Here is a 17892-nt window from a genome sequence, read left to right on the forward strand (position 1 = left end):
TTATTCATCCATTGGCAAGTTATTTGTAAAGCTTCCTTCTCCTTCCGAATATTCAACGTGGATATTTTCCAGGCAAAGAGGTTGCATTATGAGCATACCCAGTGTGCAACATTAATATTGTCCTTTTGCAATTTCATGTATTTGATCACTTGTGAAAGCACCACTGCTCTTTGCTGGGTGGAATCAAACTTGCTCAAGCATTTGCAACTTACCTTGACCACTAGAGCAGGGGTGGGCAGTAATTTCTGATGGGAGTCCCCTCCAAGATTTTGGTAAATTGTCAAGGGCAGCACTTTTCTAGAGAGAGGGTATAGGATCTGGGATGGAAGTTGGGTGCAGAGGGAGTTTGGGTAGAGGACTGGGGTGCAGGAGATGGTGTGGGGTCTGAGAGGGAGCTTGGGTGAAGGAGGGGGCTGTGCCCTGAGGAATAGAATTGGGGTCGAGGGTCTGGGAGGGGATTTGGGTGCAGGAGAAGATTCTGGCCTGGGGAGGAGAGTCAGAGGTGGGTGGGGTGCCAGAGACAGGCTCTGGCTAGGAGGCATTTACCTAAGCAGCTCCCAGACAGCAGCACTCTCAGGCAGGCTTCCCTGCCTGATAGCACCCCCAGAGCACTTTGTTGCAGGTGGCTCTCTGTGCTGTGGTGTGTGTGTTCACAAATTGCTCCCACCCCCAACAAAACCTCTCTGCTTCTATTAGCTGGAAACTGGCCAATGGGAGCTGAGAAATTGTGCTGCACCCATCCACTCTCTGCAAAATCTCTCAGCTCCCATTGGCCGGTTTCACCTCCCTTTCCCACAGTGCAGAGAGCCACAGGGATGGGCCATGGGCTGGATTAAAAGGATTGGAGGGCCAAATCCTGCCTGCAGAGCTGTCTCTTGCCCATCCCTGGACTAGAGACTGTTCTACAAGCTCAGTCTGGCTACATTTGAGCTGATGAAGAAACTTCTTTAGCTTTTCTGTTTTATTAATAAAAACCATGTTTCAGGAAAGCACATAAGCAACTGGATAAAGGTGAGCAAGTGCTTTAATGAATTGGGATTGCAATGAAAAAGGATCTAAAAATAACAATCAATTCATTTTTAGGTCCTGCCTGTGAACAAACGGGAAAGGAAGATGAAGGAACTGATGTAGGTAAGCGAGCATTTTTTTATTTAATAGTAATTCACCAGTGCATGCCCTCTGAAGCAGTTGTTTGCCTTCCTTTATTCTAGAAGTAAGGAATTCCAGTGGCAGCCAACCATTCCAGAAAGCCATAATGATTGCCTATTACATTCCCACAATGATAGGGGAGTGACATAATTGAAATTACAATGACCTAAAGTTACAGTGGGGGAGGTCTAGGTTGGATATTAGGAAAAACTATTTCACTAGGAGGGTGGTGAAGCACTGGAATGGGTTACCTGGGGAGGTGGTGGAATCTCCATCCCTAGAGGTGTTAAGTCTCGGCTTGACAAAGCCCTGGCTGGGTTGATTTAATTGGGATTGGTCCTGCCTTGGGCAGGGGGCTGGATTTGATGGCCTTCTGAGGTTTCTTCCAGCTCTATGATTCTATGACGAGATGCAGGTTAAAATTCATATATGTTAATCATAAATATAATCTCACTAAATTAACAAAGGTCATTTAAAAACAATTGACCCATCTGCCTGGTTGATTTGGTTCAGATCCATGAAAGGGTGTAGATGTTGCAATGCTGAATGCCATGGCACCTGGCTTTTAGGGGCCCAGAAACTCAGAGAAGCAACACAGCAATCCACAAAGTCTGAGTTAGGTGCCTTGGCTCTCTATGCAGAGCTAAGCACCTTATAGTGCAATCCACAAAACCAGCATCCTAGAGTGGCAGCCGCCTAAGGCTCCCAATGGAGATGGTGACCGGAAGGGTGTGTGCTAAGCCCCATCACTCTTAGAGATAGTCTCCAAGACTAGGATGCAGTTAGTTCTAATGATCCACAAACGGGGAAATTAGGCAGCCTCTTAAATGGCTTGTAGGCCCCAAAACAAAATGACCTGTGAGTGGGGAAGGAGGTGCCCCCTTACAACCTTTAATCTAGTTAGGATACTCACTCACCCAGGATGTGGGAGACTGTCAATTTAAAGCTCCCCTCTGCCTGAAAAGGAGTCAAGAATTGTATGGGAATCTGCCACCTTCAGGTAAGTGCCCTGACTACTGGGTTGCGTCTAGATTGGCATGTTTTTCTGGAAATGCTTTAAATGGCAAAGTTTTCCATTAAAAGCATTTTTGGAACAGAGCGTCTAGATTGGCATGGACGCTTTTCTGCAAAAGCACTTTTTGCGGAAAAGCGTCCGTGCCAATCTAGACGTGCTTTTCCGCAAAAAAGCCCCGATCGCCATTTTCGCGATCGGGGCTTTTTTGCGGAAAACAAATTGGAGCTGTCTACACTGGCCCTTTTGCGCAAAAGCTTTGCGCAAAAGGGACTTTTGCCTAAACAGGAGCAGAATAGTATTTCTGCAAGAAGCACTGGTTTCTTACAGTAGGAAGTCAGTGCTTTTGCGGAAATTCAAGCTGCCAGTGTAGACAGCTGGCAAGTTTTTCTGGAAAAGCGGCTGATTTTCCGGAAAAACTGGCCAGTCTAGACACAGCCCTGGAGTATGGGATTTTCCAGTGCAGATCTTTTGTTTAATCTGCTTTGACTCTTCCAACTTCCTGTTTCTCATACTGTTTGATGCTGAACCTCTATACACACTCATGGGAATACGCAGAACTGGCAGAATCATGCTGGACTCCAGAGCTGAGGTCTTGGAAAATTGAGATAGGGGCACCGTTCTGAAGGGCTTGCAGAGAAATCCAAAGAGAAGCATTGTTTCAGGTATGCAGGGTATCTAATCTGACATGCTTAAGGGCAAACCTGCTGCTCAGCCCCCAAAAGCAAGAAATCCTCTCGCCCAGGATGCTGTGTATCCCACAGATGACCTGTTCCATGGCTGATCCCCTCCCTTGCTGACTGGGTCACTACCAGGCAAGGCCCTTCTGCATAATTGCGATGTTGTGTGGGGTGATCATACCCCATGAATTCCCCTGGCATTCTTGCCCCCTCACTACTTCCAGTGCTATGGGCACATGCACAGCTCTGAAGGCAGGAGGAAGCTTTGCTTCTGTTGGAGATAGAAAGAGCCTGAAGCATGGGTCTGGTGTAAGGCTTGAACCAAAATGAGCAAGAGTTGCATTATGAGTAACAGACAGGCCTTGTCAAAAGCAGCTGTTTGCCTTCAAGTCAGTATCCGGGGAACACGAACTCGGCACCAGTCCTGCTAGCACCGCTCGACTACACGGACCATGTAAATACATTCCACCAGGACAGTACAAGGACACCCCAACCTAGCACATGATGAAATAGTTTGACAAAAGTGATGAATAGTGATATTTTGCCCAAAATATCAGGAGTGAAAACACAATAACAGGTGGCGAATAGGAATGCTTTGTATGAAATGTCAGGAGGAAAGCACAAGGCAAGGGTACAAACATGTCGTTAACACGTAAGATGATATATCAAAGGTGTATATCAAAGATAGTTTGTCTCAGTTTACAAATGACTTAACTCTTTGCCCAGCCTAGGGGACAGTGGGGAATCCCATGTTACTGACTGAACTGTGTCCATCATCATGGGCATATATTCTTAATAGACCTCTAAAAAACAACAGTTTGGTTGCACTTTAAAGACTAACAAAACATGTAGATGGTATCATGAGCTTTCGTGGGCACAGCCCACTTCTTCAGCTCACTTCCAGTCATCTGCAAAAGTGGGCTGTGCTCACGATTCATTTACATGTTTTGTTAGTCTTTAAAGTGCTACCAGACTATTTGTTGTTTAAGTTTTTCCTGTTACAGACTAACTCTACTACCCCTTCTGAAGCTGTAGACGGTGCGTATCTATGCTATAAACCTTTATTTGGACACGTGGAGCTACAGGACTTCTTACTCCAACTCCTAGTAATCCTCATTTCACAAGGGCTGCGTTTAGACTGGCATGATTTTTCGGAAATACTTTTAACGGAAAAGCTTTTCCGTTAAAAGTATTTCCGCAAAAGAGTGTCTAGATTGGCAAAGATGCTTTTGCGCAAAAAGTGCTTTTGCGAAAAAGCATCCGTGCCAATCTAGACGCGCTTTTGCGCAAGAAAGCTCCAATGGCCATTTTAGCCATCGGGCTTTCTTGCGCAAAAAATTAAGGTGCCAGTCTACGCTGGCCCTCTTGCACAAGTATTCTTGCGCAAGAGGGCTTATCCCTGAGTGGGAGCGTGAAAATCTTGCCAGTCTAGACGCACCCAAAGAGCAAGGGAAGTTGAAGGAAGAATGTTCTTCCTTCGACTTCCTGCTGTGTAGACAGCACCAAAAGCCAAATTAAGCTATTTTGACTTCAGCTACGCAATTGACATAGCTGAAGTTGCGTAACTTAATTTGACTTTAGCCCTGCTGTGTAGACGTACCATAAGAGCTTTGAGGCTGTGGGTCCTTCTCGTCTTTTTCCCCACCACATGGTACATGCTAGCTGCATCTCAAGCAGTAGTATCTCCCTTTCATAGCTGCTACCCTATTCAAACTGTTACTTGATCAGAAATGCACCAGGTCTTAAGGAGAACATGCTACAGGTCATGGTTGCTTGCTGGCTTGGCACCATATGCTGTTCTGGTTGAGTGGGTTTCCAGAGGGAGAGAAGAATGCTTTGTTTCCTTTTTCCAGGGCAATGGAGGGAACCAATCTCATCTTTAGACTCCAGAACATGAATAACCTCCTTGTTGCCACTGTCTGTTAATATCATAGCTGTTCCATTCTAGTACAAGTCCAAATTCTGGCACTGACCTGCCTTTCCTTGGTAGGTGACAGTTCTCATACTGTCCAAATGCTGTGAGACAGGACACCTGATGTGCAATAAGGTACCAAAGAAGTATGTCCACTATACTTGAGAAATCATATGTAGAGGGGCTGCTTCGGCCACTAGCAGAAGTAACACAAGACAAAGGCATTTGTGGAGAGATGGCACTGCACCAGCTATGCCCTGAACTTACTCATGCACGGGCTGCAGTGGAAAGCAACACAATCTGGCCACTTTCTCTGACATTCTGCCTTCTGTTCTGTCTCTGTCATTGGTGAAATCTGTTCTCTCATTAACCAGACACTAATTTTCCTGCAGGCTTGGTGCTTGGAATCACTGTGGGATGTACTGCAGCAGTTATCTTAATATCCACACTTGCCATTTGCCTTAAGAAAATGTAAGATTTTTATATTCCATTCAATACAGGTGTTTGGATATTATATGAGATATTGTAAATCAAGGGGATAAAAGCAAACCAAAAATGACCTTCCCCAACATCTTTGCATGACTGAGTTGTTCTAGTCCCACTTGTTTTCTTGTTCACATATGAAATAATTTGGATTAGATAATGTTCAGTAAATGGTCAACTGTATTATCAGGTATTATCTAGAAGGGGAATTTTTAATGAGTACAACGTTATCAGGTTTTAAATACTGGATCATTCAGAGGGGACACTTAAGTGCAAACCTCGAAGGTATTTAGGCTACTAACTTCCACTGATTTCAGTGCAAGTTAACAAGCTAAATACCATTGAAGATCTGGGCTTTAATTCATTAGGCTAAACAGTCTATGGGAACAGGTAGACGTATCCCATAGGTGGTATTTCTTGCTCCTGTATATTTCTACTCATGAAGCAAAGCTATTGAAAAAAGGAAAATTTAAACTAATAAATTCCTAGATTTCAAACAAAGCCTGCTTAATTCAGTCCAGGATCCATACGCATGCTTTTCTTAACAAATCAGACTTAATTTACTTTGTTCTGGAGCTAAAAAACAACAAAACAAAAGAAAAAACCACAGAAGCTAAAAAACAAGACTTTTTCAGCAGCTGCATATCTTTAGCCCACATTCATCCCCAATGTATTTATTTTACTTGTAAATATCTCTATTAACTGACTCATGGCCCCTGAGTGTGCTGCTGGCATAACACACTCAGCCCACATACTTTTATAAAGGATTCTGTTGGCTTATGTAAAACAATGAGAAAATTAGGGGACAGTTTTAAACATATGGATTGGTTTGGAAAAGAAAATGAACCTACAATGAAACGGTTGAGCTAATTTAATCCCTCTCTCTTAATTGTCCAGTGTGAAGAAATATACAGTCAGAGAAGAGAAGCAAAATAAAACCATGTCTAATATAGAAATGTACTAACCAGGAAGAGAAACCTTCTTATTTCCTTTGATTAATGTAGTGAATTCCCTGATTTGTATCATATTGTTTTGTTACATGTAATACTGTTTATACTTTGTCCTTCCCCAAAACATTTTGCTTCTGGGAAAAATCAGGTCTAATCATACCAACAGACTGTATAGTCTTCCTTTTTTGGTAATAAATTTTATAAAGAACCTATGAAATGTGTGTGACAGGCTGGATGATAGAAACCCCCTTGGGGTTGTCCCTGGTGTGCTAATCAAGCCACTGATGCTGCCTTCCTGTCCTCTTGGGTTGCCAACCATCCTGTCCTGCTGGGCCAGAAGCTCCGGTCTCCCACAGCCAAGGCACAGAGTTGGGGTTACTGCCTCTCTGCAGAGCAACACAGACACTGAACCAGTTCACCTCTGGGAGGGCTCAGCTATAAGGACTCAGCACCCAGGAAACCAAACACCAGAAAGGAATGAAAATCCCAAACAAATCCATCTTATCCTATGTAAAAGTGTAACGCAGAGAAAGCTCCTAAGTTTGCCCTCTTTATCAGTGGAAGAGAGAGATGCACAGAGAGTGCTCTCCCATCCCAAATAATTATTTACACTAGGCTTGATGATTACAATGTTTTTATGAAGTACAAAAAGTAGGATTTAAGCGGTTGCAAGGGAAAACCATCTAAACAAAGTAATTTTCTAAATTAAACAAAAAAGCCAACTAATCCTAATCCACTAAGAAATTTGTTTCATGCACATTCTTAACCTAAAGTAGTTGTTCTACTCATCTCTTTCAGAAGCTAAGTAGTCTCCTAGCTTGGGCCTGATCCTTCCCCCTGTTCATGTATATATTACTTAGCAGGCATCTCATGTGGTAATTTGGGGGTGGTCTTCTGGTACCTTCCCTGTTTGGTGGTCTCCCCCCCCCCAGGGGCAGATATAGGGCAGGACGAGCGGGGCAGCCGCCCTGGGCCCCCCGCATGTGCCGTGGCAAAGGGGGGGTCCCCCACAAAATTGGGCTGCCCTGGGCCCCGCAAAATGGTCACCCGCCCCGTTCCCCCCTGCACCTTATATCCCTTTTGCTCAAGGCAAGAATTCTTTGAGATCAGTTCAAACTTTTCTCAGCACGAGTGGAAAAGTACCAGATCCAAAATTGGTTTCAGGATCAGGTGGCCTGACCACGTGTCTTTCTAGGACCAACCACAGTTTGGTCTTATAGGACAAACAAGACTATTCACAGCTTGTTGACTTGATCACCAAATTTCTGGATCATCAATAATGGCCTTTATTAGCACATTAAGAATGATAAACAAATCCACTCTTCATATTTCTAACTTCACATACAAGAACGATACATGTGCAAAAATAGGATATACACATTTAGCAAACTAACTGTAAAATTGATGTGTTACATGAGATATTTTGTCTAAAGCATCTTTGAGTTATGCATGTTCATAAGTACATTTTCATAAAGCATGGGAAGGCATGACAATGTGTACTGGGGTTTGTACATTCTACTTTTCTGGTCCAAAGCGTGGGAGAATTCTCATCCTTTTTGAGGGAGATATAAAAGAAACCCAATAGCTTAGTGTCAGGGTGAAGTAGTGGTAACTTTCCTCAAAAACCGTATTTCCTGAACTAAACCCTGTTTTTAATTACATAGCTGGAAATAAAGAATAACTCCACTGAGCTTAGTCAAATAGTTTAAGATTTTGTGGGTAACTGGACCAGAGCTGCTTTTAGTGAATCTGTTCTCTCCTTCATGTACATACAGAATTTCCATTAATGTTAATTTGAGTCACTTGTGTGGGACAGCAAGATAATGTTCTCCCATGATTTCTTGTGACTCAGTAGTGCACTGTATGAGATGCTTTCCAAACTCTTCATCAGAGAATCTTTGAAGTGTTAGTTCCAAAATAATCTGCAGTATTAAATGGTGCTGTAACCCTTAGTCATCAGCTATACCTGTGTCAATTGTCGAGGTGCAGTGCAGAATACAATCAAACACAGCCAAAAATGAGAGAAAGCATAGGAATGCAAGGTTCAGAAGTACTGAAATGCAACAGGCAAAGCCTCTGATCTTACTGACCTGTTATTACAATGTTCAGCTTTACTTGTTACTGTTTAAACTCTACTGGTTTTTTCCTCCAGTACACTTGTATTGACACAATACAAACCTTCAGATTGCTGAACCATTACATTATGGCCTTCTATGTTGCCTGCCTGCCTGTATTATTTCTTATCACTCATTTGTGACCTTTATGTTCCAGAAGCAGGAAGTCTGAGGGGTAGTCGTGTTGTTCTGTATCTGCAAAAACAATGAGGAGTCCTGTGACACCTTAAAGACTAATAGAATATTTGGACAAAAGCATTTATTGGTAAAAACAATGTAGAAGCAGGAAATTTATTTAAAAAGTTTATTTAAGCCAAACTTTAAATCAAATGACTGATTTTCTTTAAAGTAAGTATTTGCTGCAAGAGAACAGTCACTAGAAAGTACAGAAGCATCACCTTCTTATATCTAAATGTGAATTCACATTATACTTTTTCTAAAATAGAAAACTATTCACAAGACACATTCCTGTGAATAGTTTTCAGAGTAAACATACTATGGGCTAACCCACTGTAAATAAGAGATGGCCTCAAATTCTCTTACCACATATAAATTTCCTTTAGTCTGCTTCATGCTTCCAGTCTAGACACACCCCTTCTGTACCAAATGACAGGAGGATAGCTAATGTGACACCCATTTTTTAAAAGGGTGCTAGAGGTGACCCTGGCAATTACAGGCTGGTAAATCTAACTTCAGTAATGGGGAAATTGGTTGAAACTATAGTAAATAACAGAATTGTCAGACACATAGATGAACATAATTTGTTAGGGAAAAGTCAACATGGTTTCTGTAAAAGGAAATCATGCCTCCACAATCTACTAGAATTTTTTGAGGAAGGTAAACAAGCATGTGGATAAGGGGGATTCAGTGTACTTAGATTTCCAGAAAGCCTTCAACAAACTCCTTCACCAAAGGCTCTTATGTAAAGTAAACTATCATGGGATAAGAGGGAAAGTCCTTTCATGGATTGATAACTGGTTAAAAGACAGTAAACAAAGTTATCACAATTGAGAGAGATAATTAGTGGCGACCCATAGCTGTCCGTACTGTGGCCAATCCTATTCAACATATTCACAAAACTGGGTGACTGTGCAAAAAAAGGTGTATAATTTTAATTTAGATAAATGCAAAGTAATGCATATTGGGAACCATAAACACAACTATATGTATCAAATTAGCTGTTACCATTCAAGAGAGATCTCTGAGTTATTGCAGATAATTCTCTGAAAACATCAATTCAATGTGAAATGGCAGTCAAAAAAGCAAACAGAATTTTGGAAATAATTGAGAAAGGGATAGAAAATGACAGAATATTTATTCCCTCTATATAAATCCATGGTATGCCCACATCAAAGAGATGACTAAGGTGTTATGCTTATAAGAAACACATGAGGTCTTTTTCACAGGTAAAAGGCAATATGCCACATTTATTGCAATAGAAAATCAGTATAGAAATCAGCATATTCATTCATTCACACACATACACATTCAAGTCCTGCAGCTGGTGTCATTGTTACCAGTCTTACTGCTGCTCATGCTAGCTTAGTGGCCAGTTAGGCTAGACACAAGGAATAAAACGGGTTCTGTGAGCCATGGTCAGATACTCTGAAGTTGTCTTCACAGGAGTAACAAAGCAAAGCTAAGTTGTGAGCAAGAGGCAGGCCCCAGCTCACAGTACTTTGCACAAACAGGGCTGAGAGTGCAAAACACTAATTGGTAATAGGCCCAGGTGCAGAACAATAATTGCTACTGGTCATAAGTGGAAAGCACATATCACAAGCTCATGAAAAAAGACCTTGGTACCCACTCCTCACAGATACAGTCTCATGTTCAGGAAAGGGTCTAAAATGACAGCATGATGGATAGAAATGATCTAATTGTGACATAGTGGAGGTACCTTGCTGGTTGCTATGCTGGGCAGTGGGTTGTGAGTGACCTCCACTGGCTGCTGTCTGCAGCACGGCCCAGCAGGGCAGGGAATGAGTCATTATGCAAGGGGGCTTTGCACCTGTCTGACCAGTTATCTCCCAGGGAGCGGAACAATGGGAAGAAGGGGAGTGGAGTCCTGGCTGGGGGCAGGGCTGGCAGTGAGTTAGTTAGGTTTCTGGCTGGTATCATGGAGGAAGCAGCCTAGACAACGGGCTGGGGTTTAGGGGCCCAGGCTCCCCCGTCTCAAGGGGGGCTGAGGCATCCTTGGCCTGCCCTGTAACCAGATTACATCTATGCTGTGCTGTATCCTGGAGAAGCAACGCGTCGTCACACTAATCAAACCATGAGGTACAGGGTGATGGGTGGTATCTAAGTGGCATCAGAGGGTGGCAACCTGATACATCAGAAGTGAGGTATGACTTGTTGTACCTGTATATAAAGTGGTGTTTTAGGGGGACAGTCTTTGTATGACCTAGGGGGCACTGGAAATTTCCCACTGACTGAGTCATTTCATTGTGGCAAGTACATATGCGCAGTGGTTCAGTAGAGTCTACTGACAACTATTACTGTACTTCGCTTTACAATAAACCTAGCCTGGCATCTTAGATCCTTATCTGGTTTGTAGTCTTTGGGGGCTCTCTTGGGGTCTGCTGTGGAGACTAAGTGCACAAGTCATCACGGCACACACGCAAGCAGCCTTCTGGTTATCATCAGCCAGAGATCTGTGAGGACACCTCAGCAGTAAATTCCGACCACCCTCCCTGAATAACTACCATCAGTTAACCACATTCATGAGTACACTTTAACATCTCTAAATTTTAATTAAAAAAAATCTTATTTACTTCTGCTTTTTCTCTATTCTTTGATATGCCACTTCCCTTCCCTTAAAGCTTCTATGGCCCCATCAGTAGCCCACAACTTTAACCACTGTAATGCATCCAGCTGAAATTCATTAGCACTGGATACCATACAACTTATCTTACCATCAGATCTCTTCCGCTTGATACAGGCTGAACTCCATCTCCTGGGCTCTTATCAGTCATTTGATTGGTATGTCTCTGTGGCTACGTCTACATTGGCCCCTTTTCCGGAAGGGGCATGTTAATTTCAGCGATCGTAATAGGGAAATCCGCGGGGGATTTAAATATCCCCCGCGGCATTTAAATAAAAATGTCCGCCGCTTTTTCCCGGCTTTTAAAAAAGCCGGAAAAGAGCGTCTACACTGGCCCCGATCCTCCGGAAAAAGCGCCCTTTTCCGGAGGATCTTATTCCTACGTTGAAGTAGGAATAAGATCCTCCGGAAAAGGGCGCTTTTTCCGGAGGATCAGGGCCAGTGTAGACGCTCTTTTCCGGCTTTTCTAAAAGCCGGGAAAAAGCGGCGGACATTTTTATTTAAATGCCGCGGGGGATATTTAAATCCCCCGCGGATTTCCCTATTACGATCGCTGAAATTAACATGCCCCTTCCGGAAAAGGGGCCAATGTAGACGTAGCCTGTATGTCTAAGGAGACAGTGACAACTCCCTACCATATAACCACGTGAAGGTCTACAACACCAAGACATTACTTCCTTTCCCCGCCCCCCACACCTAAAGAAGTGACCCATGCTATTAATATGTAGTTCTAATTACACCTATGGAACAAGAGCAATGTTCTATTTTCAAGACCTGCCATTGCCACAATTGACCCGTATTAGAAGACAGAGAATGAGGCACATTTATGAAAGCAGTGTACTTGTGCTGATAGTCTAGAGGACAAAGCTCAACAGCCCTTGGACTCACTCCTGGCTTACGTCTCCTGTTCCTTAAGTATTTCATATAGCTACTGCAGAGCTCAGGGGGTAAGAGCACCCTCTTCTGGGTACCTGGCTGGCTGGTTCTTGCTCACAAGATCAGGGTCTACATGCAAGCTATCCAGGGGCAGCCCGTGCCTATAGGCGAACTAGGCAGCCGCCTAGGGCGCCAAGTTGATGGGGAGCCAAATTCCTGGACCCTGCTGCCCCTGCTACACTTTCATTTCCCCCTCCCCTTCTGGAAATGCCTTACCTTGCTGTGAGGAGCACCGTGCCCAAGAGCACGCGTTCCCTGCAGTGTACAGGGGAGTCACGGCCAGTCCTGGGAGAGGCGTGCGGGGGGAAGGGGGATTCCCCGCACCTGGGGGGGCAGGTGCCAGCTTCCCCTGCTGCGGGAGCAGGGGTTGCCCCGGAGAAACCAGGTGCCAGCTTCCCGGGGGGGGGGGGGGGGCACGGAGGAATCAGCCACAGCAGGGGAAGCTGGCTGTGTGCCTTCTCCAGAGAGCCAGCTGATTTCCTTCCCCCCGGCAGCAGGAAAAGCTGGCCGGCTTCCCCACAGGGTGGAGGGGGGATCGAGCCTTCTCTAGAGAGCCAGCTGATCCCCCCCTCCCCTCCGCGGCAGGGAAAGCTGGCTGGCTTTCCCGCGGGGGGGAGGGGGAAGATTGAGTCTTCTCTAGAGAGCCAGCTGATTAAATAAAAATCAATGGGAAATAAAGTGTAATAACCAAAGTCTGAAAGTTTCTATCCCAGAAAAACTCTGCTGTGTCCAAGGAATACAAGGAATACATTCGCTTTTTCTAATCAGTTTCTGAAAAAGCAGGCGTACTCTTTCGGAAGCCCTGTATTCCTCATTTTATGAGGAATAAGGGCTCTTCCAAAAGAGGTTTTTCCCACATTTGGCCCCGTGTAGATGGGCCAAATATTGAAAAAGCCTCTTCTGAAAAAAGAATCAGAAAAAGGTACTCAAATTGGGGTTCGCAATTTGTGTACCTTTTCTCAAGAATAACCTGCAGTGTAGACATAACCTGGGCGAGCCAAAGAAAGGGCACAAGAGATGGGCTGAAAGAAAGATATCTTGATCAGGTTAGTGGAAGAACACATCACCTGAGAGGAACAGGGAAAATTTAAAGGCAGAGTAAAAGTGATACACAGCTGCTAAAATGGAGGAAGAGAGCTGAAAACAGGAGTCATGTAGACAATGTGGGGGGTGGGGGAATACTGGCTGCTGTGATGGAGAAGATCTGTGATAGGAAGGGAAACTGTGTGGTGGTTTGGAGGAGGGATTTGACTGCATAGGAACAAAAAATGGTGTCTTGATTGAACAAAAGATAAGAGTGAGGTAGGTAAGAGGAGGATTTACTTGCTGAACTGCTGAAAGATCCAATGTGTTGAGCTAGAGAAGGAGCAAAGTGACCAGACTAGACATGAGTATAGTGGTGTAGGCTGGAGAAGGGCACTTGCTAGCCACTTGGCTTAAAAAAGAATAAGGATAGAATTTAGTTCTCCTAGGTACGTCCACACTGCAGCTGTAGCTCAAATTGTGTAGCTTATTTCTAGTGTATTTTGAAATAGCTTATTTTGAAATTTGGCACTGTCTACACAGCATCACATTAAGAAATAGAGCACTATTCCGAAACATCCCTTAATCCGCAGGGAAAGATATTTTGAAATAATGGGTGCACTATCAACATGCAGAATATGCTATTTCAGAAGCATCCCGAAATACTGCCACAGTGTAGACATACCCTCATATGGCTGTTCATCCACACATTTTAGAAAGTTTTTCTCCTCAACTTCTTTATATTCAACTATTCATTAATCGGCAGTTTGTGGGGAGTTAAAGTTCTACTTCAGGAAGGTCAAGTCTACATCTGTGCATAGGTCTGCAGGATGGTGAGTATATGGAACTTCTTTGGCTTTTAATAATGAGTTCCATGCCAGATCAGGTTAATAATTGCTGATTGAAAATTGTGCCCACCTGATGACTGTTTGAACCTATATAAACACTTCAGAGGAGCATATAGAATGTGTTTGCATGTCAATTCAGTAGTTGGTGGTCAGATGTGTGCATTGCAAAGCTAAATTATTATAACTGATCATCTGGTTGGTAGTCTCAGCTCAGTCCAAGGACAAAATGGGAGGGAGGCTAAAATAAAAAAATCTCCTCTCCAAGATGTGGTCCCGCCAGGTCAGGCATATTAAAAAGAGGCAGTATGAGAGGGAAAATTGTATTAACATTCTGTAGCTGTTTTGGGATTAGAGGATTTCAAATTTGTTTTGTTGTTGCCTTGCAGGAGTACAAAATTAACCTTTAAAAGTTATGAAATAACACAATTAAACTGGGAAGTCCGTATAGGATGTGATTTCCATCACGGCTATTGCACACTGAAAGACAGAGCAATAGAAATGTCTATGTACTTAATGACATCTGCTTCTCTTTAAAATGGACACTTCATCCAATAGGCTGTACAGGTTGCACCTCCATGAACCTGAACTCTCTGATCTGGCAACATCTGTGGTCCAGAAGGACCATGCATGTTCCAGGATCAGGGAGCCCTGGTGCACTGTGGAGGGATGCAGGAGCCTGGTGTGAGGCAAGTGGGTGGGGGTGGCACAGGGCTCAGCGGGGCTGTGGGTGCGGTTGGGACCCCGCGCATGGCCCAGCGGGGCTGTGGGGAGGATGGGAGCCAGGAACCCTGCGTGCAGCTCAGCTGGGCTGCAGGGGGAGGCGGGGAAGCCCGGTGGGGGGCCGGCCGTCTTCACCCGCACCGCGGGGAGGCGCCCCTGAAGCGCTCAGCGGGGGCGGGAAGGAATTTCCCCTCAGCTCACGCTGGCAGCAGGCGGGTTTTCACCTTCCTCCGCAGCGGGGCACGTAGCAGCCCTGCCGGGAGCGCCTCGGGACTGCGGCTGCAGCAGTTTCCCGCCGTTGTGGGGCTCGGGGGCAGCGACCCCCCCACTCTCCGCCCGCGGCGCGCCTCGGGGCCGGCCTTAACGTGCAGGCGCTGGGGGCCCGCTGGCTGGCAGCTCACGTGGCTTCTCTCCGTCGGCGCCGGCCGGGCTCTCCCCGCCTAGAGCGGAATGTGGGCGGAGCTTGTGTGCCGTTGCGGGGCTGCTATTTGCCCCGTCGCCGCCGTTGATGCTGCCGCGAGAGCCAGAAACGCGCGGCGGGCGGCCCCAAAGCCCGGCGCGGATCGCTCGGAAAGGCAAGTGAGTGGGTTTCCTGTTGTCCGACGGGAAGGTGGCGCGCAAAGCCCGGCGGGTGGAGCGCGGCGGCGCGGACGGGAGGGCGGCGCGCAGGACTCGGCGGACGGGAGGGCGGCGCGCAAGGCCCGGCGGGTGGAGCGCGGCGGCGCGGATGGGAGGGCGGCGCGCAAGACTCGGCGGACGGGAGGGCGGCGCGCAAGGCCCGGCGGGTGGAACGCGGCGGCGCGGACGGGAGGGCGGCGCGCAAAGCCCGGCGGGTGGAACGCGGCGGCGCGGACGGGAGGGCGGCGCGCAAGGCCCGGCGGGCGGAGCGCGGCGGCGCGGACGGGAGGGCGGCGCGGAAGGCCCGGCGGGCGGATCGCGGCGCTGGCTGTAAGATGGCTGTTGTGAGCGCGGCGCAGTTGCTGTAGGAGCCGCCCGCCCGCGCGCGCCATGGAGTGCCCGCACCTCGGCTCCAGCGTCTGCATCGCGCCCGCCTCGGCCCGCTTCCCGCAGGGCTCGCCCTCCTCCTGGTGCTGCAGCGGTGAGTGGGCGGCGCGGCCCGCACGGGCCCCGCGGCCTAGGTGGCGCCGCCGGCCCCCGGGAGCGAGCCCGGAGCCGCCTCCTCAGCGGGGCCCCTTTGTTCCCCGCTCCCGGGTGAGGGGTTGGGGCGGGCGGGGGCCCCTCTTCCCCTCCGGGCGGCGAGAGGAGGCGGCTCCGCAGCGCCAACCGCCCCCCACCGGGGCAGCTCCGTGCGGGGCGTCCTGCTGCTGCCGCCCCGGGTCCCGCGTGGCCCGCTGTCCCGGCTGCCCTGGCCCCTCCCGCGGAGCTTTGTCTGGCTCTGCGCAGGGTCCAGCGGGCTCTGCCGATGGGCCGGGAGACTCTCCCCCGCGGGCTGCTCGGCCAGGCTCTCTGTGAGCCCCTTTTGTTCGCTCCCCGAGCGCCGAGGTGTGTGGAGAAAGGGGCCTGGGAGTGTCGCAGTGTAAAATTAGCTGCTTAGGATAAGAAGCTTTATCTTCATTTTCACACGTTTGTTTTTGCCCGGGGGTTGGAGGATTTGGCTCGGATGAGCATAGGACACCGCAGTGTTAGAGAGCTTGAAGGCGCGAGTAGAGAGAGGGGTGATTATTGTCATAAAGTCGAGTGTGATCTCTGTGTCTAAATCTACACGGTATAAACAAACACTTGCATATTCTAGAGGGATGCTGCGAGTGGGATGTACCAGACACCACTGTGCCCTGCACATCACTTTAATAACACAAACATGTAGCTGGGACATTTGTAGTATTTCTTCAGTACCATTTCTCTGCCCAAGTTGTTTTAAGTTCAACCTGGTACTGGAATCACAATGATTGCTGTTTTTTTTCAAACAAATGACTTCTGATGGTAGTTTATATTCTTCTGTGTATCGATTGTAAACATGTTTAGTTTACTGTGTTTATCATTTAAAAACAAACCGGAAAAAACCCCTAGCACTTTAATATATTGCTGTAGGTGTATTTATTACAATAAGATGTGGTCGATGCTGTGGGGAAAGCTTCATTTGAGAGATTAGTCCATGGAACAGTGAAATGTTAAATTAAGTCTTTAGTTGTTTTCTTGAATGTGGGAATGATGTTTATTCTTTGTCCTATTGCATACATGTTTTAGTGTGGGATCATTCTGTAGTTTGCTTGAGTTCTTTTATGATTGGCATTTCCTGGAGCTAAGATGTGGTAGTTCAGCTTCTTTCTGTGCTAAAACCAGTTATTTTGCAATGTAAAGCTTTAGCTTTTACACACAAGTTTGTTTTTCAGTGGAATAAGGCAGAATATTAGTTATAGGACAGGCTTGGCAAAATACGGCCCACTGGGTGGATTCAGCCTGCTGCTGTCTAGCAGGACCCTTAGGCAAGCTCCCTCCCTGGCTGCTGCAGCCCCATATGCTACACGCTGGCTGCATCTAGACTGTCAAGTTTTTCCGCAAAAGAGTGGAAAAACTTGCCAGCTGTTTACGCTGGCCGCTTGAATTTGCGCAAGAACATTGACGATCTAATGTAAGATTGTCAGTGTTCTTGTGCAAATACTATGATGCTCCCACTCAGGGATAAGCCCTCTTGCGCAAATGCTTTTGTGCAAGAGGGCCAGTGTAGACAGTAAAAACTGTTTTGCGCAAAAAAGCCCCAATGGCGAAACTTCTTGGGCCAAAACCACGTCTAGATTGGTATGGACGCTTTTCCGCAAAAAGTGCTTTTGCACAAAAGCGTCCGTGCCAATCTAGATGCTCTTTTCCGCAAATGCTTTTAACGGAAAAACTTTTCTGTTAAAAGCATTTGTGGAAAATCATGCCAGTCTAGACACAGCCACTGTGTTTGCCTGTGCTAGGGATGTGAAAAGTTAAACAGTAAGCATCATCCTTAATGAGTGATGCTTACTAGTTCTGGTTAACCATTGGGGGCTGGAGCAGTTCCTTGCCTGCCATGGGCCTGGAGTGTCGCAGGCAGGGTCAGCTATGGGTGTCCAGAGCTGCCCCGGTCCAGGGTGGGCCTGGGGGGGGGGGAACTGGCCAATGGGAGGTTGTGAGGGTGGTGCTGGGGGTGGGGGCAGGGCACTGAGACCCTGCAGCTCCAAGGGGTGCATGCTGTGCAGAGACACATCCCATGGCTCCAGCAGTTGGCCTCCTTGAGAAGTGTGTGTAGCCACGACAGCTA

At 46.7% G+C, this 17892-nt stretch overlaps 2 protein-coding genes and 1 long non-coding RNA gene across 6 annotated transcripts in view; 2 read left to right on the forward strand and 1 right to left on the reverse strand.

Annotated features, from left to right (window-relative positions):
* LOC102456966 (inter-alpha-trypsin inhibitor-like) overlaps nt 1-6403 on the forward strand; it is a 31351-nt gene extending 24948 nt beyond the window's left edge. For both annotated transcript variants that reach the window (XM_006126724.5, XM_006126725.5), the window contains 3 exons: nt 1084-1131; nt 5146-5224; nt 6134-6403. In XM_006126724.5, coding sequence (XP_006126786.3) covers nt 1084-1131; nt 5146-5224; nt 6134-6200 — 194 coding nt within the window. In that variant the 3' untranslated portion in view covers nt 6201-6403. The remainder of the gene's footprint in view (nt 1-1083; nt 1132-5145; nt 5225-6133) is intronic.
* Nucleotides 4885-15010, reverse strand: LOC149523574 (uncharacterized). The gene is made up of 2 exons (XR_016350641.1): nt 14873-15010; nt 4885-8495 (listed from the first exon to the last, which is right to left on the reverse strand). It is a non-coding gene; the product is annotated as an uncharacterized LOC149523574 (long non-coding RNA).
* The window catches only part of USP3 (ubiquitin specific peptidase 3), a 71917-nt gene continuing 69034 nt past the window's right edge, over nt 15010-17892 (forward strand). Inside the window, exon 1 of one of the 3 annotated variants that reach the window (XM_075897641.2) lies at nt 15010-15223. In XM_075897641.2, coding sequence (XP_075753756.1) covers nt 15157-15223 — 67 coding nt within the window. In that variant the 5' untranslated portion in view covers nt 15010-15156. Of the gene's footprint in view, nt 15224-15507; nt 15748-17892 lie in introns of those variants that run through there. The other 2 variants (XM_089781910.1, XM_075897643.2) reach the window with 2 other exon arrangements.

Source organism: Pelodiscus sinensis, chromosome 14, assembly GCF_052426305.1.
Source record: "Pelodiscus sinensis isolate ZL-2025 chromosome 14, ASM5242630v1, whole genome shotgun sequence".
Taxonomy (NCBI): domain Eukaryota; kingdom Metazoa; phylum Chordata; order Testudines; family Trionychidae; genus Pelodiscus; species Pelodiscus sinensis.